The 15,944-nt window shown below is 43.5% G+C and overlaps 1 protein-coding gene across 2 annotated transcripts in view; it reads right to left on the bottom strand.

The window, feature by feature from the left end:
• Positions 1–15,944, bottom strand: part of bach2b (BTB and CNC homology 1, basic leucine zipper transcription factor 2b) — an 81,043-nt gene that overhangs the window by 11,638 nt on the left and 53,461 nt on the right. For both annotated transcript variants that reach the window (XM_047573213.1, XM_047573214.1), the window contains exons 2-3: positions 15,470–15,724; positions 4,192–5,703 (exon numbers count right to left, since the gene is read on the bottom strand). In XM_047573213.1, coding sequence (XP_047429169.1) covers positions 4,192–5,703; positions 15,470–15,712 — 1,755 coding nt within the window. In that variant the 5' untranslated portion in view covers positions 15,713–15,724. The remainder of the gene's footprint in view (positions 1–4,191; positions 5,704–15,469; positions 15,725–15,944) is intronic.

Here is a 15,944-nt window from a genome sequence, read left to right as displayed (position 1 = left end):
ACACATAGCTGACATCATGAATGTCACATCGGATTCAAGACCATAGCCACATCATATCTAGACTAGAGTAAAGGTTCTCCAGCAGTCTGCAAGGGTAGAGGAACTGATATTAACTTCCTGTCACACGTTCTATTTTGTGTGCTACTTGATTTAAAAAACAAAACAGAACATGTGGCCATGCATCAGGCCCGCTTCCTCATTCCTCCCACATGCCCTGCGATCAATATTTTCACCGCTGCGGCCAGACTACACAATAGAATGAGCTCAACGCCCACGGGGCCACCAGGCGCTGGAGCTCAGACACATGCGGACAGAAGAGACAGGTTGAGGCACTAATGCGGCCACATACAGATGCATGATTCATCGTCGGTGGTTGCAAGGTGTCGGCACTCGAGCCCTTCTTCAGCGCTGTCACATTCAGGTGGGATTGTTGACAGGCTGCACAAAATAAGACCAGGCCTGAGCAATTCCACACTCTGATCTTCTTACTGACTCAAAACCTGTCTTCTGGTTCAGCCGGGAATCCATTTCAAAAGAGTGTAAATCGAGGCTGTTGAGGCGCTTTCTAAAAAGCACACAGTTAATGAGTTTTAGGAGCTAAAACACTATGGGACACTGACACTGTGACATCAGTCGTACAATATCTATTAAATGTGGTGGTCAAAGAGTGTGGTCAATATGACTTATTGCTATTGGATTTACTTTTAATGAGGTAATTATAGAATTACAGTACATGTGATCAGCGTCATGTACGAATACTTGATGTACTACTAGATGTTTTGATCCCAGTTTATTTTGCGTTTTAATTCCTCCCTAGTGGACATTTTAGGTAGAGCTTATCTTTAGTTTTCCGTCCTCCATCTTGTTCTCATGTGAACAAAGAGGAACCTGTAGTTGTCCTTTTACTGAGCCCTGGAATAGACATTGAGACACTGTTGGTGAAGATGTGAAATGTTCTTAGAATGGGAATTTTCATGGGATTCATATTGTTGTGAATATTATATTAGCCATTGAATTTAGGCTAGACATGACTGAAAAGCCTGTGCTGAGCCAACAACAGTATGTCTTATGCTAATACTTAGTGGGCTGACAAAACACAGCTGGTCAGGTAAAATAACTGACACAAAAATTAAGCCATGAAGTCACAATAACACAAATAAAAAACTTATAATAACCATACTGAGAATTCTGTCCATGTGCAATGGTAAACTAACCACAACCAAGCATTTTCTTTATTATTAGGTTACCCATTTCCATATTTTGGTCACATTCTATATATAGTTTGCGGAAATATGCATATGTGCAATAGTGTCACCGCAGCAAATGTCCTGCTGCGAGACTGTGAAACAGAAAAACCTCAGTGACAAAATACTTCAGATTTTTCGTAAATGGATCAGGTTTTTACAAACAGTTAAATGTGAAAGAGCTCAGAACTCAACCTCAAGTGTGTCATGCAACCTGATTTCACATAGCACAACCAAACTACAGGGTATTATAGTACTGTGCCAAATCAGGGAGCATTGAATGCACCTCCTCACACATATCACGGGAAGGTGGATGTAAACAAAATGGAGATGGATTTGACTGATATACTGTACATATGCATGTATTTTTATAGGCCTATACAACAATATTACACTAACTGTTGGCCCCAGGACTAAAATGCATACTGTTAAAGACAACACTGTTGCTTGCGAGCACTGATTGTGTCATCCTAAACTTTTTATTTTATAATTTTGTTGGAATATTATTTAAAAGTTTCCTTTTCTCTTCTCTTACTATAATAAATTAAACATAATTCAGTGGGTGACTTAATCCCATCACTGCTGCATAGGACTTTAATTGTAGTCATAAACATACCACTGTAGAGTCAGCAGCCATTTTTTTTTTTTTTTTGCCACAGTGTGACAGTCCCCTGACCCGTCAACTTTCTAATTTGTACAAAAACAATGCATTAACTTCATCCATGAAAATGCTGATAGTCTTCTACAAAGAAGTGGCTCATGACAACGACAGCTTGTAACCACAGGGCAGGGGCCGCCCAGAGGCCTCAGATGATTTTTGGCTACCTTAAACAACGGTGCTTCAGTCACACTGGCCTGCACTTTAACAACTTCCTTCCTCATCGCGATTCATTGTGTCCAGTCCTGGGCTGCAGCTATTTTTACCCAACCTGCTTCTTCCCTTCTGCTGTTTGCTGTGCAAACACAGTGAGGACAGCTTTATCACTGTGTTTGTTTGGATGACCGAAATACATAGAAGGTCTGGCAGAAAAAAAAGAGACCGCCTCAGAAAGCATGAGGGAGCATTTTTTTCACCACATAAAAGCCAAAGAGAAGTAAGCCTAAACTGAACTTAACTCTCTGCGACTTCCACTTTAAGCAATAATATACACAACACACAGATCAGGCAAACATTCATTAACGAAAAATCTTATCAGTAGTCTATGATAATGAAGGGCAAGCCTACAAATAACCCTGTGTGAGTCAAAGAGATTCGACAGAGGATATACTATCAGTAGGTGACACGTGCATTTATAATCATACCCACACAAAGAAATGACAAAGAGAACTGACTTGTGTCATGTCATTTTTAGGCTGCTCTCCCAGTTGATAGCTCAGCACTGTAAATCAGTCCTAGTGCTAGATAATTTACAGTGGCACATTCAGCAAGCCCTTCATGGGCACATAAATCTGACGGTGAGGTGTGTTGTGTGGCTGTGAAGGTAATAATTACACATTACTACTGAGCCTCTTTATCTCGCTGTTCTGTTCATGCAGCGGAACTGCATTCTTTCCACAGAAAAGCAGAATCCTGTCATGTAGTTCCAACTCTTGCAACACACTGACTAGCTGTGTGAATACGGTCACCATGGCAACACACCACTTTCTCTTTTTTTTCTTCTTCTTTTTTGCTCCCCCCATGCACTCAGAGCAGCCCTCCCTTGCTCATCAAAAATAATTCTCCCTACACCTCAAGCAAACATCACTGAATGTAATATCACAAGAGTCAAGATGGCTCTGGTGGCAACATGGAGCCTCCTCAAGACAAAAGGATTTAAGTTCAAGCTAAGCAATAGCCAACATATGATGTCACAGTTTGGAGAAGACATACAAGAGCAAACTCCAGCCAGAAATAAGAGTGCTCGTTTGTAGACAGACATTCTGGGGAAGCGAGTCTTGCACCTGAAGGCAAGAGCATGTGTCAGTGAAACAGATGTCGATGGACATTCTACTGTAATCATTAACCTGAACAAACGCTGCTAATGGCAAGCAAAGTCGTTTTTCGTGAACAGATTTTATTGTCTTTTCCTCAGCTGGGATATCTGCTCATTTTGAGATTATTGCATCTGCTCCACCTGAGAATTGAGAAGGTCCCTCACTGATCTTTACCTGGTAAACAACAACAGTCGTCTAGTCTGCAGCTTGGAGGACGTCTGCCCAGGTGGCTTAGTGGAGGATGATTAGAGGATTGCTATTTATCCTTGTCAGCACTGTGGAGCTGTGGTATAGTTTCATCATGAGACCATGCGGAACCTCTCGTCCACTCAAGTGGAACTCACTGCATCCATTGCTCATTAAAACTGTACAGCCATACCATGTTGCTACTCTAAGGTCTTGATTGTGATACCTTTGTGACATGCCACATACACAGGCCGGGTCGGTTACACCGGGAATTAGCATTTGCATATTTATGGACATGGATGTATGTCAATGTTTCTGCTGGGATTAAATAAATGAAACCTAGTTGGCAGTGGCAGAGGGACACAGGGAATAACTTCAAAGAACCATTCCACCCTGAGAGAATCCTGACTCTTCAATCAACTACCGTGCCTATCTCTCTTGCACATACTATTCTCAACAAAGATGATCATTCACAGTCGTAAAAACATCCCAATCACCGTAGCTTCCTGCTTTTGGAATGTTCTAGTGCATTTGGGCTCTCATATTCAGACTCATTACACAGATCTCCAGCAGTGCATAAAACAGATTAATGATATCAAAGCACATCTGTGCCCTTTGGCGGTGCTGTAAATCTTGTACTGAACACTCCTGCTTCAATTACATGATGATTTAATGACTGCTAATGCAGACCTGGAGAGCAGGCCATTGCAATATAATTAGCCATGCTGGAATTGCATGTGACGGCTACATTGTGCATTACAAGTGAAGGACAGTGTTTTACACTCACCTCTGGCCCTCGGTCCTGCACATTGCAAGACTCGCTGTCTCCCTCTGAGAAAGAGCCTGACTCATCGCTGGAGTTGGTGCCATAGGACTGCTCACATTTGATCTTGGGCCGCACCTGGTTAAAAAGGGCATCCCCTCCCACACTTTGCTCTTGCTGGTCCACATTGAGGCAGCGTGCCACGTTGGAGCATGGTGATGAGGAGAACTCAAACTGGGGCAAGCTGCAGGGAGAGCCTCCGCTGCCGTCCTCCGCATAGGAGTACGAGGAGCAGGAGCTGGAAGTCCTGGTGCGTGTCTCACAAGGCGGTGAGCGTGGGCATACTTTGATTGGCACTGGGCAGCTGGTGTTGGGCCGTGGGCGGCACAGGACTGAAGGCTCAGAGGAAGTGGTGCTGGGAGAATAGGTCTGGGAGGTGGGGAGGGACTGACTAGCTCCAGCCCATAGACCCTTTGTCATGTGCTCAGAAAGCTCCATCTCCAAAGAGTTCCCACCAGGGTAGGAATGCGCTGGCGTTCCCAGACGGTTGCAGGCCCCTGAAGAAAATATGACACTACGCCGGTCTATCTCAACTTCCTGTTTGCAGACTCCATCACAGGAAGCAGATTTGAGGGACAGCCCTGCAGGGTAAGCATCCACCTCCTTTGGGGATGAAACAGACTGACCCTGCTCCCCAGTGAAAGGCCTGAAGTCTTTTTTATGATCTCCCTGAGAGTTTCCTTTGTCCTGGGTGCAGACAAGTCTGTTAGCGAATAGCTGCTGTGATGTGTTGGGCAGACTGGGGAGGTCCACCCCTTTCTTGAATAAGGTTCGGAGACAGGTAGGGGACTTGGTTCTCTTGGTTCTTTCCACAGATATGGGGTTATCCATTTCCATGGCTGTCACGCTGTCCTTATCCCTGACATCCTGCTCATCCCCTGACAGGCACAATGAAATGGCCTCTTCGTCTGCCTGTGGTTCAACTTTGATCTGTGCCAAAGGCAGCCTACCCTGACCTGGCACTGCCCCACTAACAACGCTCTCCTTTAATGTGCTTGGAAAACCTGAGGTACTGGTATTTGAGGAGGTGTCATTATTGTGCTTGTTGCAAGCCCACTGGTATTTCCTGTACTTGGGGCATCGCGGCAGGTCTGACGCTCCGTGTCGATCAAAGTCGAGCCGGCCATCTGTGAAGTTACTGGGCATTGCCATTGCTAGCCGATCATCATCAGGGCATCGAAAGGAGGTGAAGGCATCTGCACAATGCCGTGCCCTGGGGGATGAGGGCCTTTCTACCTCTGACTGCATACTCTCATCCTCTGAGTTGTTTGCCTCTGTCACCACCTTGTGGCAAAGCAGCACGCTGTCCTCCTCACTACGCAGCTGAGCTTCCAGGAAGCGAAAGCATGAGTCCTCAAGGTTGTGCATGCGCAGGAATTCAGCACAGCGGATGACCTCCTGGATGTTTTCTCTGCTGAGTAACAGCTTAGCAGTGTAGGCAAACTGCAACAATGGGGCGAATCCCCTGGCAGTGACCTGCAAAAAAACAGGGAAATTGCCAGCATTACCATCAGCACAGCCATTGTTCAGAACACTCGGAGTGTGGTGAGACAAGCCGACAGCTCCACCATCCATAAACAAACACTGTAAAGTACTGGTTAATCTTTTTATCAGGTCAGACCTGACCATTCTGTACAGCAGTAAATAAGAACTAGTGCTCTGAGGATGCAGTCTGCCCTGACCATGTTCATAACAGCAACCTGTGAGACATTCCAGCAGTGCACCACTGTCTGCTCTGTGGTCATATACGTGGTTTTGCCAATACTGAGTCTTATCACTGCACAGTATTGCAAAACCCCTGTTTACTTGAGGTAAAATGTTTAACTGCAGGTGTTCATTTATGATCAGTTACAATTTTGGCAATGACAAACAGCGTGCATCTTATGCCCTGCACAGTTCCAAAGGCTTTATTACAAATTCTTAACTAATACTTTTTTGAAACAAAACACAAAGAACACTTAGTATTTTACATACATACAGATATAACACATAATATATACATACACATAGAACCAAAAGAAAACTGTTCCTCGAGTGCATCTACAGCAGTGAAGTTGCGCTATAACCCAAGCTTTAACAACAGAAGTCAAATTTTTTGAGTTAAGTGTTCTTTAAATGCCATATAAAGTGTTGCAAATCTGAAAAATGGTGATTTAAATCTGGAACTGTTTGCTTACATAATGAGTAAACAAGATTAGTAACAGGACCACATATACTGTTCCAGCTTTTGGCACTTGCTGGTTAACTGCAAGCTGCTTCTGTGAACAAAATGTTGATGTTTGAGAGCCAGATCCTAAAAAACTTAGGAGTTTCTGTCAAAAAATGTCTTTGCTTACCCATGAACTTGTATTGTAATGGCTCTGACTGGGGCATATGCACCCTCACTTTCTGTGTCAATGCTTTGCAACCTCAGGTCAAGTGCTTGTAAGCCTAATGGTTTGTAAGACTGCAGCTTATCCCTGTTGTGGCCATGTGGCGCGGGATGATAGAGGGAAGCCTTCCATTTAGACTTAATGCCAGATAATTAGGTAAACTCCTGAGCCTGCAGAAGTCGAGACTGCCCTCTGCTGCTGTTGTCACTGAGCAAACTGACATGGAGAAAAACGTCTGAGTAGCTGACTTTAATAGGAAGTTTGTCTCTGTCTCGCCTGCGTTCATCACCTTACTCAGGCTCTAGCAACCAGTCCCTGCAGCTTTATCCTGCTTCTCTCTGGCGACAAACATATTAATGTGTTTAATGTGCACCTGGGGAATGGGATTAAACTACACACAGAGTGCGCTCACAGATGCAATTACAATGGATTCACTTTGGAACTGGCATTGTTTGTCTACAATGCACCTTTTCAGTGGCTGAATGATGTAAAGCCTTCCTTACAAGACTTAACAGAGGGTTGCAGATGTAGGGGAAGAGCAGCACAATGAGGTTTTAATGAGCCCACTGTTTACAGATTGTGTCGCTGCCTTTGTATGGGGAAACGAGATAAATCACCCTAAATATCCAGTGTCTCAGCACTGCAGCAAACTTCCAAAGGTCCAGCAGTCTCTGCCAGTCACACAGTAAAGCAGGATTTTCCCTCCTAGGTGACCAAGCTTCCAAAACCACAGGATTTGCTCTGCGGATTTTTCCGCCTGGACAAACAACTAAGCAGTTAGCATGTGGAAACACAAATATGTCGGTGACAAAAAATAGCTTGAGGTCATCAGAGTGAGTCTAAGAATGTATTTAAAGTAGAACGCCATTTAGATTTTCTGGGAGATGAATATGTGAGTATTAGTTTGCTTCTTTTATTCTTTCTTTTTGTTTTTTTAAATGTATCTCTATCTAAAGAAATATTCATTCACATCTGTGCCTGTATTTGACAGAATTCACATAATATTATTATTTTTAATATCCTTTCACTTTAATTAGGAGTTTAGGTATGCTTTGTGTGAATATTATTTCCAGACATTATCAAACCTTTGGGACTTAGCATCTACATGTTATTGTGTTATATACATATGTTCCGTATTTACTAGCATATACAGGTTAGCCTATCCATTTAATCCCACTCCTACATTTATCATTTAATTTATAGGTCTAAAAAGTAATCAATCACATAATAGACACAAATATTACTATAACCCCCATGTTCCATGGAAAAAAAGGAGGAAGTGACAGACATTAGATTAAGTATACTGATTGGTACTTGCTAACTATGGCTACATTAACAGAAAGATTTCCTTTAGAAAGCAGTTATGAGATTTATGTCATAAGATCAAATGCTTTTATGACATTAATGGATTAGATTTATGATTCCTAATGTGAGGAGTTCCACTGAAGAGCATTCTACCAGAAGATATTCTTTCATTTGGTGTTTTATTCGTGGTCTGATATAATCATATGTCACAATTGCTATGGTACGAGGGCCTTTGCATTTGTTTACCACTCCTTCAATGTGGTGCTGCAAATCTGTTTCTTATTAATTCCACCTATCACCCATTCTACTGTCCCCTCAGTTGCACATATGTGTATTCGATGAACCACTGTTCATTCAAAGCCATGTCAAAGCTGTAAATAAATGTGTGTTTCTCACTTAATGCTGTAGTTGTTTATTTATGAAAAGCTCTCAAAAGCTGCAGTGACCAAGCCGCATGAAGTAAAGTAACACATCCTTGAGTGGATGTGGTCACACTGTGTGTGGCTGACTTCTGTCTTAATTCTGATGTTAATTTCAATGATGCATGTGCTGAGTTTCTCTGTTGATGTGATATAATCACAGAAAGCCAAGTATTGATGATGTATATCGTCTCATCTTTGTCCTCTGGTGTAAAGCACCTTGCAGTACACTCTGACTAACAGACCAGCAGCATCGCGCACATCAGTCATTGTTAGGAGGAAGCTGCTGACTCCATATCTGTGAGGGGGGATGGTGTGTGTGTGTGTGTGTGTGTGTGTGTTTGTGCCTTTGCTATAGAGTGAGCATGTCTGAGTGTGACAGATTGGGGGGAGGACACAGGCTTTGACTAGACTATCTGCTTTAGTGATGAGCACAGCACATCCACTGCACTACTGATGCAGCACTGATCACAAATATGGACATGTGCACACAGATTTCTGTACAGCAGACTGATCTTTAATCTTCCCAATCATATTACTAAGTTAAAGATGACAGTATTCATATTTCTGCATGGAAGGAGTACCGCTATAATTTGCTATTACACACCCAGAAACTGTATAGCAGAGGGAGCAATATCCTGACTTTCATTTTTTTCCTTTTTTATTTTCATTTTGAGGAAATCTGTAGTTTCTCTTTAATATTGCATTTTTCTTTCTTCTGTCTGAGCATAGAAAGCACAGAAAGGAGAGGATCTTACCACACACACACCCAGACACACACTACACACTGACTTTTTGTTGTTATGAGCAGATTCATGATTTAAAAACATGGAATAAACAGTGGAAAATCTAATTTCCTTCCATGTCTCCTCCGTTTTCGCAGGCGTTGATCCAGTGCATTGTATTCCGTGTGACGATACTGTCCAAAGCAGCGACAAATATGGTAAGATGAGTTCTACTCTCATTAAAGGGGAAAAAAAGAACAGAACACAAACCTCCAAGCAGACTACACGCACTCCTATAATACTGACTGTTACGGTGTGGCAGTGGCAGCTTAAATGTGGCCTAGCGGCCGGCTTGTTGCTTCCAGAGCTGCTGATAAACAGCAAAGCTGCTGGAGGAAAAGTGCTGAGCGTACCAGGGATCTATTTTCAGCTAGTATCAGCAGCTGCTGCCTGCGGGAGCGCATCTTTATGTGTGCCCTGCACCATATGTGATTACTCCACTGTTACAACCAGCACAGCAGCCCTAATGAAGGGAAGCCTAAAGGGAGCGATGCAGGATGGACGGAGGGAGGGGGTAAATAAAGGAGGAGGATGGACGGAGCACGAAGGAAAATGAGAGGAAGGGTGATGGCCGCAGGAAACTAAATGTTAAAGGAAGAAGAGGAGGCCAGGGAGGATACACAGACTGCTTCCTGGTCATTAGCTGACTGCAATGGCGTTGAAACATTTCAGCTGTTAGCCACACTTACTGTATGAGTTAAGACAAAGAGACAAATTCATCAGCATGACAGATTCGGGCCATGTTAGGATAACAGTCCCACTCAGTGTCTGGAGTGCACGGCCAATACCATGACTGGGTAGATACTAAAGGCAGTGACGCGCAGACAATACGCATGACACTTGAATGAAGTCTGCCAAATATTCTTTCATAAACAAGCTGAGCAATGCTACACCACTCTCCCTCTGCCCTCACTAAGTGCTATTCTCTTCCACTGGCCTTTCGTCTTCACAGAGGAGAGGGCTAATTTATGCAAATGTACCCCAGTGAATTCCTGCATGTAATGCATGCTAATAAGGACGCGGCATGGCATGACAATGAAGAGTTTCCCCCTCCAGGAAAAAAAAAAAAAAAAAAAAAAAAAAGATACTCCATCTCCACTGGAGACAGCAGCTGATGCTTTAACATCAGATCTGCTGAGTAACCTGACATTAACCTCTATGTGCTCGGACAAACAATAAGGAGCATGAGTCACAGCTCTGAGAGACATGAAACAGCCACTGTACTGAGCCCTGTCAGGATGCTGTTGTGGCTTAAGCTGTTTTTCTGGAGGAGATGACAGGAAATGTACAGGGGGGACAGAGGCCAACAGCGGGGTAAGACTCGAGGAAGAAAGGAAAGGAAAGTCTTGTACACAGACAGCTAAAGTAATTATTGAGTAGCTTACTAAGCCATCAGACAGAATAACAGTCTATATATCTGAACGCAGCTTTCATTAGAGATGTATTACACTGAGAAAAGGATGGTACCCTTTGTTGTTACCTTGCTAACAATGCGGTGACAACAACTCTATAACATACAGAAGCAAGTACCAGTAAGTGGTGTTTCTTTTTAAACAATTTACATTTATATTCCAATTTTGTATGTCTTTCTACTCATTTCTTATGAAGTAAAATCAGTGACAAAAGTGCGAAGAGACAAGAAGTAGTTGGCACTGGTCACGGATTCCGCTTGTGTTGTTGAGAGAATTGTGAATGTATGGAAAGTGTCACACTCGGTGACAGCAGAAGCTCAGACTTTCCTGGTTCTGAGCTGTGGGTAAGTAAACCTCCTGACACTGGATTAAATCAGATAGTGTATGTCTAATCCTCTGCCAGCGCAGCTTACAGCACAGGCCAGACACTGGGGAGGACACGACCTCATCTCTGAACTGTTTAAGACACGACGTGATTGTGTTTGGGCTGCCCGCTTTTGCCTAAAGAAATGATCAAACCAATTAATATGTCTGGGCTTGTTAACATGGCAGACAGGCCAGACACTCAGGTAAGATCCCAAAATGTGGTTTGTTCACCACTGTTGGGTGAGACAGCCCTGTGCGTTCCTTTAATTAGCAGGAGGATTCACTTCTAACTGTGTCGGATTTTTGAGATTCCATACACAGAGCATAGATGGAGGATCACATTGCCGGCTGTCACCTTGCAGGCTGAGTGCTCAAGGTGCTCCACCAGCCTGCCTTACACACTCAGACAAAGACCCTGCACCGTGTCAGTTTACCAGAGGAGAGGTGTCCTTGTCTTCTTGGCAGAAAAATAAGAGACCCCCTTTTGGAACAAGAGGCTCAGGTATAGCTCATCAGTCCTCCCTCCGAGCCTTCCTCTCCATATCCCACTAAGCCCCCATCTTTAAGAAAGACAGTGCTCTTTCTCTGGCTCTCGACTACCACCATCTGTCTAACAGGCTGTATCTGTGTGATTGTTCATGCAGGGGCACTCGCATTGGGACCAATCTGACACAGTCTTACACAACCCCTTTTAAAGCAGCATTTTTTTGTGATGTAAAAAAATAAAAATAAAAAAAAATAAACAGTAGATATATATATATAAAAATAACGTAACAAAAAAGTAAGTGCATAACTGTGCACAGAAAAATCCTTCAGGGACAGTGGACATTATGTGGAATTCAATCAAAGTCTTTTAACTCAGGCTGCTTCTCTGAAATGTGCTTTGAGTGGCATTTTTTAAATGAATGTTAAAAAACTGTCCTGTCATGACTCATCATTGTTTAATTGGTTTTCATAACAACAATCTCCTTATTTGACAGGAATCCAAGGCCTTTTTATATCCACCATTTCTCAAAATAAAGTCTTTATCTACCTCTAGGCAGCAATACCTTCTGCTGCCTTTCAAATAAATTACATTCAGTTAAATAACTACTACTACTGTACAATCGTAGTGCCGCAAGGTACAGAAAATCATCAATTTAATATTTCTGGTCCTGTGAGTCCCTCTATGTGGCTCAAATTTAAAATCTACTGGCAAGATTATCAGGAAAATTGTTCAAATCTTTGCACCAGTAAATCTACCCCAACCCTAATCCTTGCCAAGGTCCCTGTAACTATCGGGTTCAACCCCTTTTTAGGCTTCAAAGGATGCACCGAAGTCACCATTAATAACAACACCTCCGGCACACAATCAACCAAAGTGATTCCTTAAGTGTCTCGGCAGTTGGATGCACCAGTCTTTTTAATACATACATTTGTATGTGCGTGTTGTCTTAAAGATGAAAGATGTACATTGTTCCCTAGCTCATGACTATCTGAACTTACAAACAGGAGGTGGTTTGAGGTCTGTGAATCAGCGGCCTGCTGAATCACCGCATTGCCCTGTCTCTCTCTCTCTCTTTTTATTTTTTTTTTTAGAGTAAAAATCAGAGAGTCACCAGAAATGACTGATATGCACCACCCCTCGCTGTCTGCACTGCCATCGGGTGTCAGCGTTTCCAGCCAGTCATAATATTCCCACTGTAGTTCACAGTCAACAGGACTCTTTTTTTAATTTAATTAAAGTTGTTTCTAAGTTTAATATTCCGGTGTGCAGCAGTAAGTATAAAGACACTATCTTGACGACGTGTCTGATCAACAAAGTACAACATGTTGCTCACTAACACCTATCTGACATAGCTGTGATCACAGCAGCTAGGAGTCACATCTAGCACACATTTCCACTAAGAGGATACGATTTCTCTTTGTCTCAGTGACAACTGCTCCTCTCCAGTGGAGGGCTCTCTTTGAAAATCCTGTTCCTGGCATATATATATATTGCACTCATCGCTGAAGCCCCTGTTTTCACACTCCTGAAATATGATGTAGAGAAACAACACGGACATCGCAATCTTTCCCCCTGCTGGCAGGCAGGGGAAACAGCATGGCAGAGATAAAGCGGGATTGTTTTGTTCCCTTGATGTGCTGTCCAAAAAAAGACCCTTGATGAAACTGGCTGGCCCTGTGCAAGCCCACAATCACATTAGACATAGATGATGTCACTAACCCCCGCCACCCCGGACTACTCCAGGGGCGGCGAGGCCACGAGAGGCGGGTGAAGAAGGTGGTGGGGGAGGTGGTCTTTGTTTCACATTTCGTCTGTACTAACCTCCCCCCTCTTTCTGTCAACGGCCACGAGTCCCTTCTTATTTGCCCTTTGTTACGCATAGGTGCTGGCTGGTGCTGGCAGTAACAGGGATTCTTGTCCACAGCCAGACAGGGGAGGGTCAGCGGAGTGTTGCTAACATTACATACACGGAGCAGAGCTAAAGGCTGCTGCTGAGCCGACGCGGAGCAGTGAGGGAGACAGACTGGAGGCGTGGATGTGTCAGCAGAGTTTGGTCACTGACCGGAAAGCAAAGGGTGACAGGGGACCTTAAAAAGTGGAGAAAGATACTACGATGCTGGACAGGGCAGAAGAATACCAATGACCAACAGCATATTTGTACATGAACATCTTACATCTAAAATGCTGTTTATGTACAAATTAAACAATTTTCCGTACAATTGAAATATCCACTGATAATAATAAAAAGTACAGCTGTACACTGTATAATGGTGCATTTTATATATAAACATATACAAATTATTTATAAATTGAATTACATTATTAGTATATTTAGTGATTAAATGTAATGCATGTTTTTTTCCCTGATATTTCATAAAGTAAATGAGTAATCATTGGAAATTAACTGCCTATGACAATAATCATTTGCTGCATTTTACATCCCTACAGTGCATCATTAGATTTCCTGAATACGACGCAGCTAGTGTCTATTGTGACAGTATAAAGCCGATGTACTCATTATGTGATGGAGGTGCTGCTTAAATAAAATGATAAAAATGTTTGAAATGTCTTCCCATTGAACACTATTGGACAAAGAGAAAAAGGCTCAATGGGAGTAACCGTCTCTTTCTGGCACATTAAAGGAAGAGTAATTGAAAGACGTTACTTTCCACACTCCATCTCACACCTGAAACACACAACATCTCATGCATTATTCATAGCCGCAGCCGGTGGATGAGAGGGATGATGCTTTGAGTGCTGAGAAGCCATTCCCTGCAGTCATTCTTTAACAAAAAAAGAAAAACATACTCATTTTACCTATCTGATGGTGACTGAGTGCGGCAGCGGCCGTTTGACAGGCGTTACTTTATTAATGCGCACTGGCCCCAGCGCGGAGCCGCAGCTCCACCGCACATGTGGGATGTGGCCCAGTTTTCACAGCAGCACATGTATGTAGCAATATGTGTGTGACATCAATACGTGAGGGGGGTTGGGGGGTTGCCTTCATAGTGCGTTCAGTGGAGGAGCTCTGAAGGAGATCCGCTTAAAGTGACAGTGTGAGAGCTGAGGTGAGCAAAGACTGAGGAGGGTTGCTCAACCTGATGAGCGCCGAGCCCGAGGTGGCGTTAATCTCACTACAAAAGTGCTACGTGCTGCTGGCACTGGTGGCAGTGGCAGCTGACAGGCGCTAATTGGCAATCACAGCCCTACAGGCAGAATCGTTCACTCTGTCACACCTTTCACTGTGACTTTATCTAGCAGCAAGCCACAAATTAACTTTTACTGCTATCAACTCTAATGACGTTAAAGTCATATTCTCTAAACCATTGTTTGCCGTGTGCAAAACCCCAAGGTTTCCGCATGAGCGCCCTCCAACGATTTGATGTTAAACGAAGGCAGCTGGACTAGTCGAGTTTGGAAAATGTTAATGTTGCTATGTTCTGCCAACTACTGCCCATCACTGATAACCTACTACAGGGGCCTCAAAGTCATTTTGGTTTGTCGGCCTGATCTGATCTCGAGTGGGCCAGACTAGTAACATAACAGCATAATAACCTATAGGTAACGATTTTTTCCATTTGTTCTTGTGCAAAGAAGAAGTAATGTTCATGTTTAATAAACTATCCTTCCAAGAAGTAAAATGTCTTGAAAAAAGTGCAATTTGGGCACATTGCTGTCTGCTGCTGAGTCCTGGGCCTCAGCGTTGCATTCTGTCCACTTCTCTGACTAAAACAGTGGACAAATTAGGGATAGCAGTTATTTTCAAATGAAAAACATATTTACATATTTCTACACACACACATTCACACATAGTTGCACACATTACTGCATGCAAGATCCTCCCTTTCTTGGCATCATTCGTCACCACAACTATGACTTCATCAGCTGTACCCTTTGCTATGACGTCATCCTGAGACAAATCTGTCTAACTCGCCTACTCATTTGGCAGTAATTCATTAAGATGCTGACTCACTTTATTGATAAAAGCAAACAAACTGGGGGTTTGCTTGACGGTGTAGTGGACACACCATGTTTTTACAGAGTTTGTATTTGTGTTTGTGAGGAAAGTGTGACAGACAGTGTTGGATGGACGTACCTCTTCAGGAAGGCTAACGACCAAGCCATTCTCTGCCTGGCCCACCAGGGCCTGGAGGAAATACTCGCTGCAGGCAGCCAGCACGGCCCGGTGCCCTCGGAACTCCTTGCCCTCCACCAGGACAGTCACATCGCACAGGATATCCTGCTTCCGCTGGTCGTTGAGGCAGAGTAGGATATTGGTACAATGAACCGTCGACTCATACACATACATGGGGGCTTCAGGCTTCTCATCCACGGACATTCCGCTCACGCCCTGGAAATAGAAACACAACAGAGGGGGGTCAGCTTACAGTCGAGCCCAGTGAGCACATACCGCAGGGCTGACATCAGCCCCAGCAGTCTGCCGCAGCCAACCTCATGATTCAACACTTCCATGCCTGACGGACTGCCGCTTCACGTGCTCACTCCCTCTTTAGCATTTAAAAGCCAGCAACATGTTTTTTTCGTGCATGTATCTGCATACACCCCAATCG

The sequence above is a fragment of the Mugil cephalus genome, chromosome 21, assembly GCF_022458985.1.
Source record: "Mugil cephalus isolate CIBA_MC_2020 chromosome 21, CIBA_Mcephalus_1.1, whole genome shotgun sequence".
NCBI classification, from domain to species: Eukaryota; Metazoa; Chordata; class Actinopteri; order Mugiliformes; family Mugilidae; genus Mugil; species Mugil cephalus.
Note: the sequence above shows the minus strand (reverse complement) of the source record. Positions and strands in the feature narration are given on the sequence as shown.